At 33.2% G+C, this 13,260-nt stretch overlaps 2 protein-coding genes across 2 annotated transcripts; one reads left to right on the top strand and one right to left on the bottom strand.

Annotated features, from left to right (window-relative positions):
• The first annotated feature begins 2,345 nt into the window (after positions 1–2,345).
• On the top strand, positions 2,346–7,617 carry GDPD6 (PLC-like phosphodiesterases superfamily protein). Its single transcript, XM_007037518.3, has 8 exons — positions 2,346–2,598; positions 3,729–3,907; positions 4,705–4,888; positions 5,136–5,210; positions 5,699–5,808; positions 6,304–6,522; positions 7,010–7,165; positions 7,241–7,617. The coding sequence occupies exons 1-8, from the start codon at positions 2,562–2,564 to the stop codon at positions 7,490–7,492; spliced, it is 1,212 nt and encodes a 403-aa protein (XP_007037580.3). The 5' UTR covers positions 2,346–2,561; the 3' UTR covers positions 7,493–7,617.
• A 583-nt stretch (positions 7,618–8,200) lies between these two features.
• On the bottom strand, positions 8,201–11,829 carry RPA70B (RPA70-kDa subunit B). The gene is made up of 12 exons (XM_007037517.3): positions 11,590–11,829; positions 11,083–11,229; positions 10,767–10,976; positions 10,481–10,658; positions 10,108–10,378; positions 9,907–10,009; positions 9,706–9,830; positions 9,533–9,611; positions 9,312–9,453; positions 8,828–8,988; positions 8,613–8,733; positions 8,201–8,515 (listed from the first exon to the last, which is right to left on the bottom strand). The coding sequence occupies exons 1-12, from the start codon at positions 11,715–11,717 to the stop codon at positions 8,315–8,317; spliced, it is 1,866 nt and encodes a 621-aa protein (XP_007037579.3). The 5' UTR covers positions 11,718–11,829; the 3' UTR covers positions 8,201–8,314.
• Between the last annotated feature and the right edge of the window lie 1,431 nt (positions 11,830–13,260).

The following is a 13,260-nucleotide window of genomic DNA, read 5'->3' as shown; positions in this document are numbered from 1 at the left end:
AAAATATAAATGGTAAAGTTTGCAACTGAAGTAAGAATGTCAAGCTATGGTAAAAAAATAAATGATAAAGCTTGCAGCCAATAATATAATATAATTACAGTTAAAGTATAAGCGATAAAACTAGCGGCTAAATATGAATTTCTTTCTTTTCAAATGTTGAATTGCAATTTATAAAGCAATGAAGAATCAAAGTCATAAAAATATCATACATGAGCAGGAAGCAGGTTTTTCTGGACCATGTTGTTCTCAATCAGTAACTCTTCTGCTTGCGTCTTTTTGTGAAATATTCTACACAAGCCTCTATATTCAAAAAGTGATAGGGAACTATCCATCTCTTCCTATAACACAAAGTTTTTCTAGTTAGCTTTTACCTAATACAACCACTTTTCCCCAATAGAATCGTCAAAATGCAAAGGGTTTTTTGTGAAAAAGAGAAAAAGCGTTGCAAACAAGTAAAAAGGATGGACTGGAGGCGGCGAAGAGGAAGATTGAAGTAGTTTCTAAAGTACTGAGTGTTATAGTAGGTTAAAGAGACTAAATGAAAAGTAAAGTAATGACTAAGGATAAGTAAAGACTAAGCAAGCAGTAGAATGAAACTAAAATGCACTAATTAGAAGAAAGCTAGAGAAAAAAGCTCTGGGTAAAAATGTTTAAGCTTTAAAGTCGAGAAAGTCCCTCCAACGAATTGTGAAGGCTATATATGTAGTGTCAGAAGTGGCGATTATTCAAGTATAAGCTTTAATGTGCGTAATGAATGACTTACTATGAAGAACTTTAATATGAGTAATCGTTACTGTAACTCATTATGTAGATATTAAAATGGTGATTTCATTGCATATAATGAGTAACAGCTAGAAACTCATTATATAACCTTTGAAGTAATTAGGCGTAATAAGACTTATTCTTGAGTAAAAGGTAATAGAAAAGAGGTATATGTAAAAAGCTATACAAGAATAAGTTAGGAGAAAAAAGTGTACGTGAACATATACAAGAGAAGAATGGGAATGTGAATAGGTACACGAAAATAAGTAAGAGGAAGAAACACTCGTTCTTCTGGAAAAGGTTAAGAGGAAAACCTCTTAACTATCTCCATATATGAGCTACCAAGCCAAACTCTTCGAAACATCTTAAGATGAAAGTAACTCATGAATCCTACTACTTATTCCGGATTACTTTCACTATCATCCGTGTAAAGTGGTTATTTTATGCAAAATAATTGTCATACTTGTATTTATTGCTCCACATAGAGTAATGCTCTACTTATTCTAATTGTTTTGTGTGAAGTAGCACTTTACTTATTTTAGTTATTTACGTGAAGTAGTATTTCACTTATTCTAATTGTTTTGCATGAAGTAATGTTTCACTTTCTCTAGTTGTTCTCATTATTCTCTATACAACGTTACATTGTTAAACAATTCTTTTAAGAATAAATAATGATCAAAATCAACTATCTACACAAACTTTACGCTATTAACCTTTTGCCACAAAGTCATCAAGTTGATCCATATAGATCTCTTTATCTAGCTTTTTTATTGAAAAATGCTATTTTAACGTCCATTTGGTAGTTTATGCGAATGGTTAATTTACTTAAATTAATCAAATTGAACGAAAATCAAACATTAACTAATTAATGAAATTGGATCGATTAATTCAATTGATAATCGAACTAACCAAAATTTTAAGATTAAAGTCCAATTCTTTTAGTTTCATTTGTTCTATGCTAGTTATAAAGTAAATAAAATTTAATTATGAAATCTTAACGATACAATAAGTTTAATAACACTAAAATATTTTTTAAAAAAAACATGGTTAAAAATATTAAAATATTTCAATAAATATAATTGAAAATAATATATATATATATATATATATATATATGCTTATAATCATAAATCAATTAATTCAATTTAACTAGAAAAAAATCAAAACTGAATCCAATCAAATTAATCGTTTTAATCACATTTACTTTTGATCTAACTAAAAAATCAAATTAATCAAACTATTTTAATTAAATTTATTGGGTCAATTTAATTAATTTAATTTTAAACAAAAATAGCCTAATTATATCGAACAACTCATAAATGTAATTATATTAGTATATAGTAAAATATATTTTGTTACAAAACTAAGGGTAACACTTAGATTTTTAACAAACAAAACAGACAAGATTCTAAAAAGATAAAAACGGATCCAACTCATCAGTAGTCAACCAATTTATCTACCAATCAAAGAGATGACTTTAGTTTCCAAAATTAATTTTTTAAAAAAATTAAAATTATATCCCTTAAACAACAACAACCACAACAACCATCATCATCCAGGGCAACCACAATCTCCATCACCATTGGATTGTCATAATCAGATAAACAATGGGACTTTGAAAAAGATACATTTACAAGGAATATTCTCAGATAATACGTTGATCCACGGCACCGGATGCTATGAGATAACGTAATATAATGAAACCAGAAACACCTTGCTGTGAATTATTAGATGACTTGTACTTAGAACCCATTACGTGGGACAAAACACGAGTACTTCAAAATTTTATCCATTGAGGGATGGACTGTTTAAGGGTAAACGCAACGACTTCAAAATGTAAGCTTTTGAGCTTTTCCATCGTTTACTATGTTGGATTTTCTTTAACTTTTCTGGGTTAATGTTGTTTTTTTTTATGGTATTGTTCCTAGGCTTTGCTTTTTGTTCTGCTAAGATTGCTTCCTTTCAGCCGTTGTTTAATGAATTCTTTTTCTTGTCTTTTCTGGGTTTTTCAGTTCATTGTTCAATATGTTCAGTTAGATTAATTCTTAGTCTTTGTATTTATTCATTTACATGCAAGAGTTTTTCTTTCTCAAGTTTTCTATTGTATTTTTTCCATTACTATACTGTTGGATGTTTGAGACAGAATTTTGATTCAATAACCTGTTCTGTTTTCGTTTTTAACCCTTCTTCCTGTCTCAATAATGGGAAATAATTTTTCCACCTTTTGTTTTTTAGAAGATAAGCATGAGGGCATGAGATTATAGCATTTTGATTTTGTGTTACTGTTTTCCATTAAGATGCATACATATGGAGAACTTAAAACATAATTGAGAGTTACAATTCAATATTATTGCCTAAAACATAATTGAGAGCTAAAATTCAATATTATTGCCGAAAGCCTTAAGATTGTAAATGGGGTAAATATATATAATGTATTGCTGCTTGCATGTGTTGTCTCTTCATCTTCTACTGGTTATATGATGTGGTCTATTATAATGCCACTAGATATAGCAAACCACTGCCCCAAATTCAGATTGAGAACTGATTAGCAGAGGAGATATGTAGCCATCAGCTAAAGATAAGAATCATCCTCAATTTCAGTTCTATGACATATTCCAAAATCAAAACTACCTAGCAGATTTTGCTTCTTTAGATTATGGCGGTCTTTCTTCCAATTCTAATGAATTATCAAGTGAGTTGCTCATGTTCAACCTTTGCTGCTGCAGGGGCCTTGCTCGATGAACATTTTATTTAGTTTTATCTGAATCTCTTACCATTACTTTTTTGAATTGTATCCTTATTTAGTCTTATTTGAATCTCTTACAATTACTTTTAATGAGTGTGTTTACCTATTTGCTGCATAGATTTCTTTCATATGTGCACAATTGCTGGATTATTATATTAAGAATTAAATCTCTTTCTTGAGTAAATAATTTGGACTCATTTGATATTGTGACGAATGGCAGGCTTTGTCCCTTTTTTGTTTCTGTCACTCATTGCTGGATGTGCTGCAAGGCCTTTCTATCCCCTTCCTAGTAAAACATCCAATGAAAATAGACAGCCTATACAAACCTCACGTCCATATAATATTGCACATCGAGGTTCAAATGGAGAGATCCCTGAAGAAACTGCTGCTGCATACATGGTATGTATGAGTACGTGCATTCTGCAAATCTGTATGCTTTCCCCTTTCCGTTTGTTATTTGACATGTAAATCATCAACATAGGGCAATGGAATGAATTATTTGGTAACATCTTGCTTACATTACTTAGGTTAATGGCTTATATTAGTAGCTGAAGCTAAATTTCTTGGAGCATAAGGGAAAATTGTAGAAAAAAACGAGGGATTTTCCTTAATTTATCTGCTGTGGAGTTTCTATTTTTATTTGTTCTTTTTTTTTCTTCTTGTGGATTGATGTGTGGGGGGGGGGGGGGGGGGGGGAAGGATCATGAGGTTTGAATTTGAAATTATATTTTGATTATCATGATAGAATTTTTTATTTTGTGTAAATTACTGAAAGTACCTTGTGGTTTGAGGTAGAACAAAATTTGCTCCTTGAGGTTTAGAATTTTACATTTAACTACCTTGTGTTTATTTCCGTAACTTTTCTACTTAACATCATTAATTTTATTTTCAAGTTTTTTTAGTTTTTATTTTATTATTAATATTAATTTAATGAAATATGGGATATTTTAGTCATTCGATTTTTAACTGTTTTAAGAAAATTCTTAGAGAAATAAAAACAAACCTCAGGGGGCAGATTTATTCTGCCTTTTTTGTTATTTACCATTTTTTTTCTTTTACCCCCTCAAACATGAAAATTTATATGCTTAGATTACATAATCACTTTTAGGTATTGAAAAATTCACTTGTTACATCATGAAAAGTTTTTAAAATCACCATAAGTTATATGTACATTGACCATAAACTGCTTATTCCAGAGAGCTATCGAAGAGGGTGCAGACTTTATAGAAACGGATATCTTATCATCCAAAGATGGTGTTCTTATATGTTTTCATGATGTCACCCTTGATGAGACAACTGATGTCACAAAACACAAAGACTTTGCAAACCGTAAAAGGACCTATGAGGTTCAAGGGGTAAACACCACAGGCTTTTTTACTGGTAAGGAAGCATACGATTTTCTGCCCCCTTTTTCCCCTTATAATAATGCTATGAAGATGTTCAAATCCTGTGAATGTGCACCATGATTAGTCTTGCACCATAAGCACTCTGCAAATTGTGAATTTGTACTTTTTTGTGTTTATGTATACTGTAACCTTGTAATCTTAGATGCCTTAATGGAACTTCCAACTAGTATGCTTCTATGACAGGGATCTAACTGAAAATACCAAAATATTCTTCTATGCAGTTGACTTCACTCTAGAAGAATTAAAGAAGTTACGGGTGAAGCAAAGATACATATTTCGGGATCAACGGTATAATGGTTAGTTCCTCTTTGATTTCTATATGTTTGGATTTATTTAAATTCCCTGCTCTAATATATCACATCATTATCTGCTCTTTGCCACCATTTGTATTTGCTGAGTTCCATGGTGAAACTAACATGAAATCTTGAATTTTCCTTGATTTTGTGTGCACAAATCTAGGCACACTGTCTGAAAAGGGGAAAAAAACCAAAAATCAGAAAAATAAAAATAAAAAGTCAGGAACCCTTAGATAATGCAATATGGAGCTAGCTGACCACTTTCATTAGCTGACCGTTTTTGCAAGGTTTCATATTTTACACTAGGTTGAATTTCCACAACTTCATATCATCTAGTTAAATTGCTAAGAATTTGGCTGATTTCATTGATCTAGCTCATTCATTACCAACTTTATAGCATTTGTATTCTAGAATTATGAAAGACACCTGTCACCTTTCAGGGCTAATTTGACTGGATTCAACTATTTTCTTTGTTGTATATTCCTCAGGAAAGTTTCCGATTATTACTTTTGAAGAGTTTATTTCAATTGCACTGGATGCACCAAGAGTTGTCGGAATCTATCCTGAGATTAAAAATCCAGTGTTTATCAACCAGAGAGTAAGTAGTTTTTTGCATAAGCTATTACTAAAGATGGCCATCCAGAGAAGAATGTGGTTGCACCATAATTGATTGAGTTTAAACAGAGTGGACTACTTTTTTTCTTCTCTCCAAAAAATATATGTTTCAGAACCCACTTCAGATGATTTCTATAATACCTCTGACATCCCTTGGGCTGTGGCATTAATTGTGTTAGTGAAAATGCTAAAGAACTTCTCTCCTTTGATTATAATTCTAATTCTATTTTGGGAGGTCAGTGACTGTTGATATAGTTTGAACTGTTTGAAAAAGAAATTTACATTAAAACTCCATTAGTTACATTTGTTCTGTATTCTCCCATTTTCCATTAGAAAACCTTGTGAAACTACTATGCAGATTTGTAAAAACAAAAATTTAGATAAGTAGGGGATCTTTTTACAATCCAGTGAGCTGTCTATAGATTTATATTTCCTAGCAACTTAGATTCCCATGATTTTAACATAATGCCTTTGACAGGTAAAATGGCCAGATGGAAAGAGATTTGAGGACAAGTTTGTGGAGACACTTAAGAAGTATGGATATAGAGGTTCATACATGTCAAAAGATTGGTTCAAACAACCTCTATTTATCCAGTCCTTTGCCCCTACTTCTCTTGTGTACATATCAAATCTGACAGACTCGCCAAAAATCTTCTTGATTGATGATGTTACGATTCCGACTCAGGACACTAATCAGGTTTGTGCAAAATGCACCCTTCTGTCTTTCCCTTTTAGTCTTTATAGAATGCTCATAAGACAGCCATCCATAATAGAGTTCATGAGTTATGCAATCATTTCAATTCTCTACTTCCAGAAAAGAGACAAAAAAAGTTTAAATTGTGATAAAGCTGTTTGGTGTTTCAAAGATGTATGCCAGCATTCAATTTTTCTGGATCAGATTGTTTCCATATTATGTTGTCCATTTCTTTCCTTAGAGCATACCTGCCACATGAGTATACGGTCAATTGGAAGAACTTTTCACCCTGATCGGTCAACTTTTCTCAATTGAAACATAACAGATATTGGTGAATTATGTGTCATTTAGAACTATGGCCTATAGATTAAAACATAAACTAAATGCAGTGCTGCCTCACTGTCTTGTTTCACTATGCAACTATTTCTTAATTTAATTCTTTGAATTTTTTAGAATTCTAATGGAAGAAAATTCAATTGACTTTGTGCAGTCATATTGGGAAATTACGTCAGATGATTATCTTGACTTCATTAAGGAATATGTGGTTGGTATTGGACCCTGGAAAGATACAGTGGTTCCTGTAAAAGACAATTATTTGCAGACACCAACAGATCTTGTTGCCAGAGCACACAGCCATAATCTACAGGTAATCCCTATCATAGGTTTTCCGATTGTTGGATGTGTAAAATGGCAGTGATGTGCAATGTTGGTTTTGATACAGGTGCATCCATACACTTATCGGGATGAAAACATGTTCTTGCACTTCAACTTCCATCAAGACGCATACCAGGAATATGATTACTGGTTAACCAAGATAGGAGTTGACGGACTTTTTACAGACTTCACAGGTAGCCTCCACAAGTTCCAGGAGTGGACCTCTCCTCTCTCTCAAAATGATGGCAGCGATAAGGGTAGTGCATCTAAATTATTGGACAAAATTGAGTTGTTGATTACTTCATATAAAAATGGGTAAGACAATAGATTGTATCATATCTGTGTCATCCTAAGTACAGCTTGTATGCCAAAAATATTGGAATTCCTTCAATGAAGGTGATTCAGGTCATCTGATAAAACTTTTATGCATAGCCAAATTCCACCCCTCGAATGTGTGTTTAGCAAGCTTTCACTCAAGTTTTGCTGTTTTCAGCATTTTAATTATTATGTGAGCCCAGGGAAAATCTTGAAATTCATGTAGGATTTTCCAGAACCTAAACAGTAGAAACATTTCAAACTTGTACATCTTTAGAGGTAGATCAACGGGGCTGTAAAAGGTGAAGCAAAATAAGTTGAAAACAATCAAAGGCCGGGTCCTTTACATGGAAGTTACAAAGGTCAATGTAGCTTTTCAATGGTGCAATCCATGTCGTTGGAATAAAGCAGGACCCCCTTGCTCTTTAAAGGGTCTGGTACCCAGAGAAACTGATGAGCCCCAGATGAATTTCATGGAAGGTGAATGGTATCATGGGTGAGAGACAATGTCTTCGAACAAAAAGAAACTTGTTTATTTATCAATAATCAAAGTCTTCTGGAAATGAAATGGACTTGGATGTACTTTAATTTTCTAAAGAGCCGACAGATAATAGGAAAATGCAAGAGGACTCTGAGCAGAAGAGTGCAACAAAAAAAAATTCTAAATGGTTAGCTAAAAAGCATATTACAAACATGGGTTAGAATGAAGTCACAATCTAAATGAGTTATAACCCCTTAATCCGTCATTTACAATCAAAAACTGAACCATAATCCATGGAGTGAATTCACATTACGTCGCCAAAATAATTCTTTAAAAAGGGTATAACTACTGAGAATTTCTCATCTTCTTGATCTCTTCTAGCAAAAATCTGGATTCCTCAGCAAAGTCAATTGGAGCAACAGCCCTGACTGTTATCCTTTGCCTCTTCTCATTGTTATACTCATTCTGAGTAACGCTGACTCGAAAAAGATGAGGAACCCAAGTAGCTTCCTTCAACTTTTGTTGGTATGCATTCATTTCTCCTTCCTAAAAATGGCAACATCATGAGGAGCGGTGAGGCAATATTCTACATCTTATATGCATGCACATATACATCAAACTCATCAGCACAGCAATACTTTACCTTGGATTTTAGTTTATCCAGTTCATCAGCAGGGCATCCAACAATCCTCTCTGCTTCTTCATTGAAGCCAGAAACCCAAGCTTCACCACTTGCATCAGAGATCTTCGACACCATTATGTATCTAAGAAATGCAGAAGTTATTAGCAATTTGCCAGCTAACTTGAACTCTATATACCATGCAATTTATCATTACTAAAAATTTCCAAATCTTTCACCTTAAACTGCACTCTTCATCATTTTTCTGGCATCCTTCACACCAATAACCCGATCCAACAGCTTCAGTTACTTTCTTGTTGCAAGATTTGCAAGCGCGGTACCACATTGCCTGTTCAGGCCTGATCAAGCTGATAAATGCTTTAATGCTGAAAAATGCAGGCTGGACAAGAAAGAAATTTGATTATCAAGACTGATTTTATTTACAATTTGAAGTCACTGGTATTCATCAATGAAATCTAATGCAGCATCATAAATGTGATATTACAATCAACTGCAACAGCAATAGCATGTCTAACTACCTCACATCTTTTACAGATTAAAACACACCAATAATTTATATTGCTTTTCTCAAATTGTTCTAAATAAAGCAGAATAGCATGCTATGATCCAGGCAGCCAAGTCCAAGAAGGGAAAAAAAGCTTTGTTGTTATTCACAACTTAATTTAAAGATGCTTCTTCTGCGTGAATGAGTAAGAGCACTACCTTTTCCTCACCCAAAGATGGGTTGCCAGTAATATGAGAAAGGGAAACCCTATCCGTGTACATAGACCTTGCTCCACTCTTGGATGGACTTAAACCTGAGCCAACAGAGGCCATGGAACTCCCTTTCCCTTCAGAATCATACCTGCACGGAAATAAGCCTGTGTGTGAATATGCTACTTGAAAGGGAATAAACCATTAGTTTTTTGGCAACAATAGCTTACCAAGATCTCAAATTCTTTGCTTCAGGCATATCTGGATTAATCAACAGTGTACTTTTGCCCAATGTTGACAAAGATACACCTGAAATATTAACACCAAGATTCAGGATAACTAATTTTATTGTAAGATTTCTAGCCTATTCTTTCTTAGAACACATACTCCAACACTAGAATACCTTGAAAATCACTAACTTTGAGTGATTTAATTGCAACTATGGGGGATTTATCGGCAATGTCAAACAATTCCTGGCCCGCATTATTTGCAAGCTCATTCCACAGAGAAACTACCACTGTCCTCTTCCTGGCATCCAGAAATCCATAGCTTCAATAAAACATAATACTGACAAAACAAACACAGTGAACAAGTGGCCACTTACGTCTCATCTGCAACAGTCATATCTCGCTTTGAGATATTCTCATTGTCAATCTTCCTTTTAATATTTGATACAGAAGTAACACTTTGAACAACCCCAATAATATCTGGAATTCAGTGCAATAAAAGCAACACTAAGTGAGCACGTAAAGCATAAAAAAGACTAAATTACACTTGTCCATAAATTATGGGAAAGAGTCCTTACCAACAAGTTCCCTTCCATTGACGTAAGGCCCCAACTGATCAATAGGGATAAAGTTGAATTTAGTTTCAGGAATAAACGTTTCTTCATTAACGGCCTCTTCCACCACAGAACTCTCATTCAATGTCATTTCATAATCATTTTGCAGAGTCTTAAACTGCTTGTTTGCAACTTTGAGTGTCCCTTTTGATATGTAATAGACTTTCCCTAGTTGAAATTTTTCATAGAACTTCCTAGCAGCTTCATTAAACATTGTGGCTTGTATTTGTGTACCCTACAATAGATCAATCATTCAATCAATTAGAACCAATCTTTCTACAAGATAAGAGGTTTCTTCACAACAAGTATAAGAAAGACACAGGTTACAGCAGCTTACATCTTCATCTGTCAACTCCACATTGAAAACACAACCTTCTCCTCTAGCATTCTTGTAGGTACGCATATTTCCCTTGCTTGTAAGGCGAACTTTAATCGTCCAATTGCCTTGGTAAGGATTCAATGAAACAAGGGGATGCACCCTTCTTGTCATTGCCATCCGGGCCGATGGAGCCATACTGAAAATTTCAGAAAAATACAACACATTAATAAAAATTCAACCAACTCTAACGCACTATAACCAAAGTAGATTGAACTTATAAAAGGAAAAACAAGAGGAAACTCACTTGTCACGCTGTTCATATACAATTTGAGCAGCAGATTTAGAAACCATTTCTTGCTTTGGCTTCAAAATAATACCGGCGCCTTCCGTTTTAGCGTCATTTTCAAGCTTTGGCTTCTTAGATGCGATTTCAGATTCCTCAGTTTTTACCTCAGCCTTGATTTCTGTATCAAGTGCAGGGGATACTGTCTCGCATTTTTTTACAATTAAATACCTGAAACCCATTTTCAATTTTGAGCATTAAGTTTAAGAAACCATATATTATATCTTTACCCCGCAAAAAAAAAAATGAAAACAGTGCAAGGATAATTAGTAGGTACTTTTCTGACTTGTTGGGGATGTCATTGAGGGTATAATCGAGAATTTTGACAAGACCCTTGTTCTGGATACTGCCTGAAGTGATCTCAGATGACACATTTGATGGAAATATCGCTCTCAGTTTCATGTTCCCATCACTTGCATTAAACCTTCAATCAAAGATTTTAACAAAATAATACTTAATCATTAGAAAAAGGAGGAAAAAAAGTGTACTAGGGTTCTGTTTGTTGCTGAACAGACCCACGAAGAACAACAGACGAGAAAATCATAGCATTAATTTTTAAACAAACAAATTGATTTACGAGCTCAAAGCACATTTCATTTCACGCACCTGACAAACTTATGAGGTAGTCAGGAAAAAAAGAAGAAACGAAAATCAAGGTACGCATTAACAAGTTGAACTAAAAAGCCCAAAACCCAGAATTTGTTTGCCTATTAATTAAGTAAAATGAGAACAAAAAGTAACAAAAAAGAAAAGAAATAGATTTAAGAAACACAAAGAGGCATACGTGTAACGGTTGCCAGTGAGCTTGAGATCCAAGACCTGAACGACGATCTCAAGGAGACCTGAGGCAGAATCCGGAGACGGGTTGGCCAATATCGTCGATATCGCATCTCGGGTTACCCATTTCGCCATTTCTCTCTCTATATTTGTTGTTGTTGGTATCTGGGAAATGCTGGGGGATGATACGAATGAAGAATGGAGGCAGGGATCTAAGAAAGGGAGCGTTTTATTTTGGAAGAGAAGAAATTTGGAGGGAGTTTTGGTGTTTTTAAGTGAGTTTCCCGCCACGATTTTGATCATAATTTTTTAGCGGGAATTAGTCCCTTGCGCTTCTATTTCACGCTCCCTCCTTTTGGGCCTCCGGCTTTTTAAACTTGGCGCTGCCGCCAAACGTATTTGCCTCGCCGCAAATATCAATGAAGTTACTCTTTTACCCTTAATTGAAGCAGATATTACCAGCAGGTACAGCTGTTGTGGAATTTCAACTTCTTTCTTTTCCTTCTTTGGTAAAATGAAAATCCGAAAACAAACTACAACATTTTCATTCTTAGTTCTTGTTTGGCCTTATTTTTTTTCAACTTATTTATTTTTTAAAAATAAAAATCAAGCTAAATTTTAAAAAGCTTTTAAAAAAATAATTTTTTTTTAAAGAATAAAATTTTAAAAAAAAGTTTTAGGAAAAACTCTTATGAAGAACTTTTTATTTTTATTTTTTTTGAATATAAGAGAATTTTTATTTTTGTTTAAAAAATATTCTCATCTGTTAAAATAATTACAATATTACCTTCTTAAAAAAATACCTTTTATAATAATTTTAACAAAAATTATAACTTATAAAAAAAACTTACAAAAAGAAATTTATCAAACAGTTTTAACTTAATTTTAAAAGTTATTATTTTTTATAATAACTTTTAAATTAAAAAAAAATCAAGCCAAACAAACTCTTATTATCTTACTTGGCTCTACAATGGTATATTCCTTTTTATTTTATCTATTGTAACCAAAAACTCAAACTAGAGAGATTCTCGAATTATAGCCCATGACTGATTTATATATTTATATTTTTAAAATATGTGATAATTCGGAATGAAATTTGAAGAGGATTTCACCAAATAATTCAATTTTTTTTTTTTCATGTTCTAGCGTTCTTGTGTGCTAGTAGTGATGGTTACAGGGTCAAGGTGACTCTTTCGTTTTTAACAAAAACAGGTGAAATGTTCTGCAATTGTATAATCTCATCAAATTGCATGTGCTATATAATATGAGCAAAAACCAAGTGACATGAATTGACAAAAGACTATTTTTTTTTTTCTTACTTCTAGTGTGAAAATGGTTCGTGAGCTATAGCTGCAAGATCTAATGTTGTTTGGTTAGCTCCAAAAAAGGGTGAGTAAAATTTAATGTAGATGAGGTGAGAATTAATGACGTTGTACGTGATCATATTGGTTTAATTAAAATTAAATTCTTAACATCAATTGATTTTGGAAACTCAAATTTTACAAAAAAACATACCATCATATAAGCATTTTTAAAATTTGATATTCACATGGGACATATATATATATAATCAAGTGAACTCATGGATCCAAAGTGACTCAAAAAATTATGTTACATGGACGAATAACCCCCATATATTCCTCGAATGATATTGGGTTTGGACTTGAATTAGGATTCG

This window comes from Theobroma cacao, chromosome 3 (assembly GCF_053813885.1).
Source record: "Theobroma cacao isolate CCN51 chromosome 3, ASM5381388v1, whole genome shotgun sequence".
NCBI classification, from domain to species: Eukaryota; Viridiplantae; Streptophyta; class Magnoliopsida; order Malvales; family Malvaceae; genus Theobroma; species Theobroma cacao.
Note: the sequence above shows the minus strand (reverse complement) of the source record. Positions and strands in the feature narration are given on the sequence as shown.

Excerpts from the sequence above, each read along its gene's own strand:
- GDPD6 (XM_007037518.3), top strand. The coding sequence starts at position 2,562 with ATGGACTGTTTAAGGGTAAACGCAACGACTTCAAAAT. Across the intron at positions 3,908-4,704 it reads AAACTGCTGCTGCATACATG|AGAGCTATCGAAGAGGGTGC; the intron begins GTATGTATGAGT and ends TGCTTATTCCAG. Across the intron at positions 5,809-6,303 it reads CAGTGTTTATCAACCAGAGA|GTAAAATGGCCAGATGGAAA; the intron begins GTAAGTAGTTTT and ends TGCCTTTGACAG.
- RPA70B (XM_007037517.3), bottom strand. The coding sequence starts at position 11,717 with ATGGCGAAATGGGTAACCCGAGATGCGATATCGACGATATTGGCCAAC. Across the intron at positions 11,230-11,589 it reads CTCACTGGCAACCGTTACAC|GTTTAATGCAAGTGATGGGA; the intron begins GTATGCCTCTTT and ends CTTTGATTGAAG. Across the intron at positions 10,659-10,766 it reads GTATATGAACAGCGTGACAA|TATGGCTCCATCGGCCCGGA; the intron begins GTGAGTTTCCTC and ends TGAAATTTTCAG.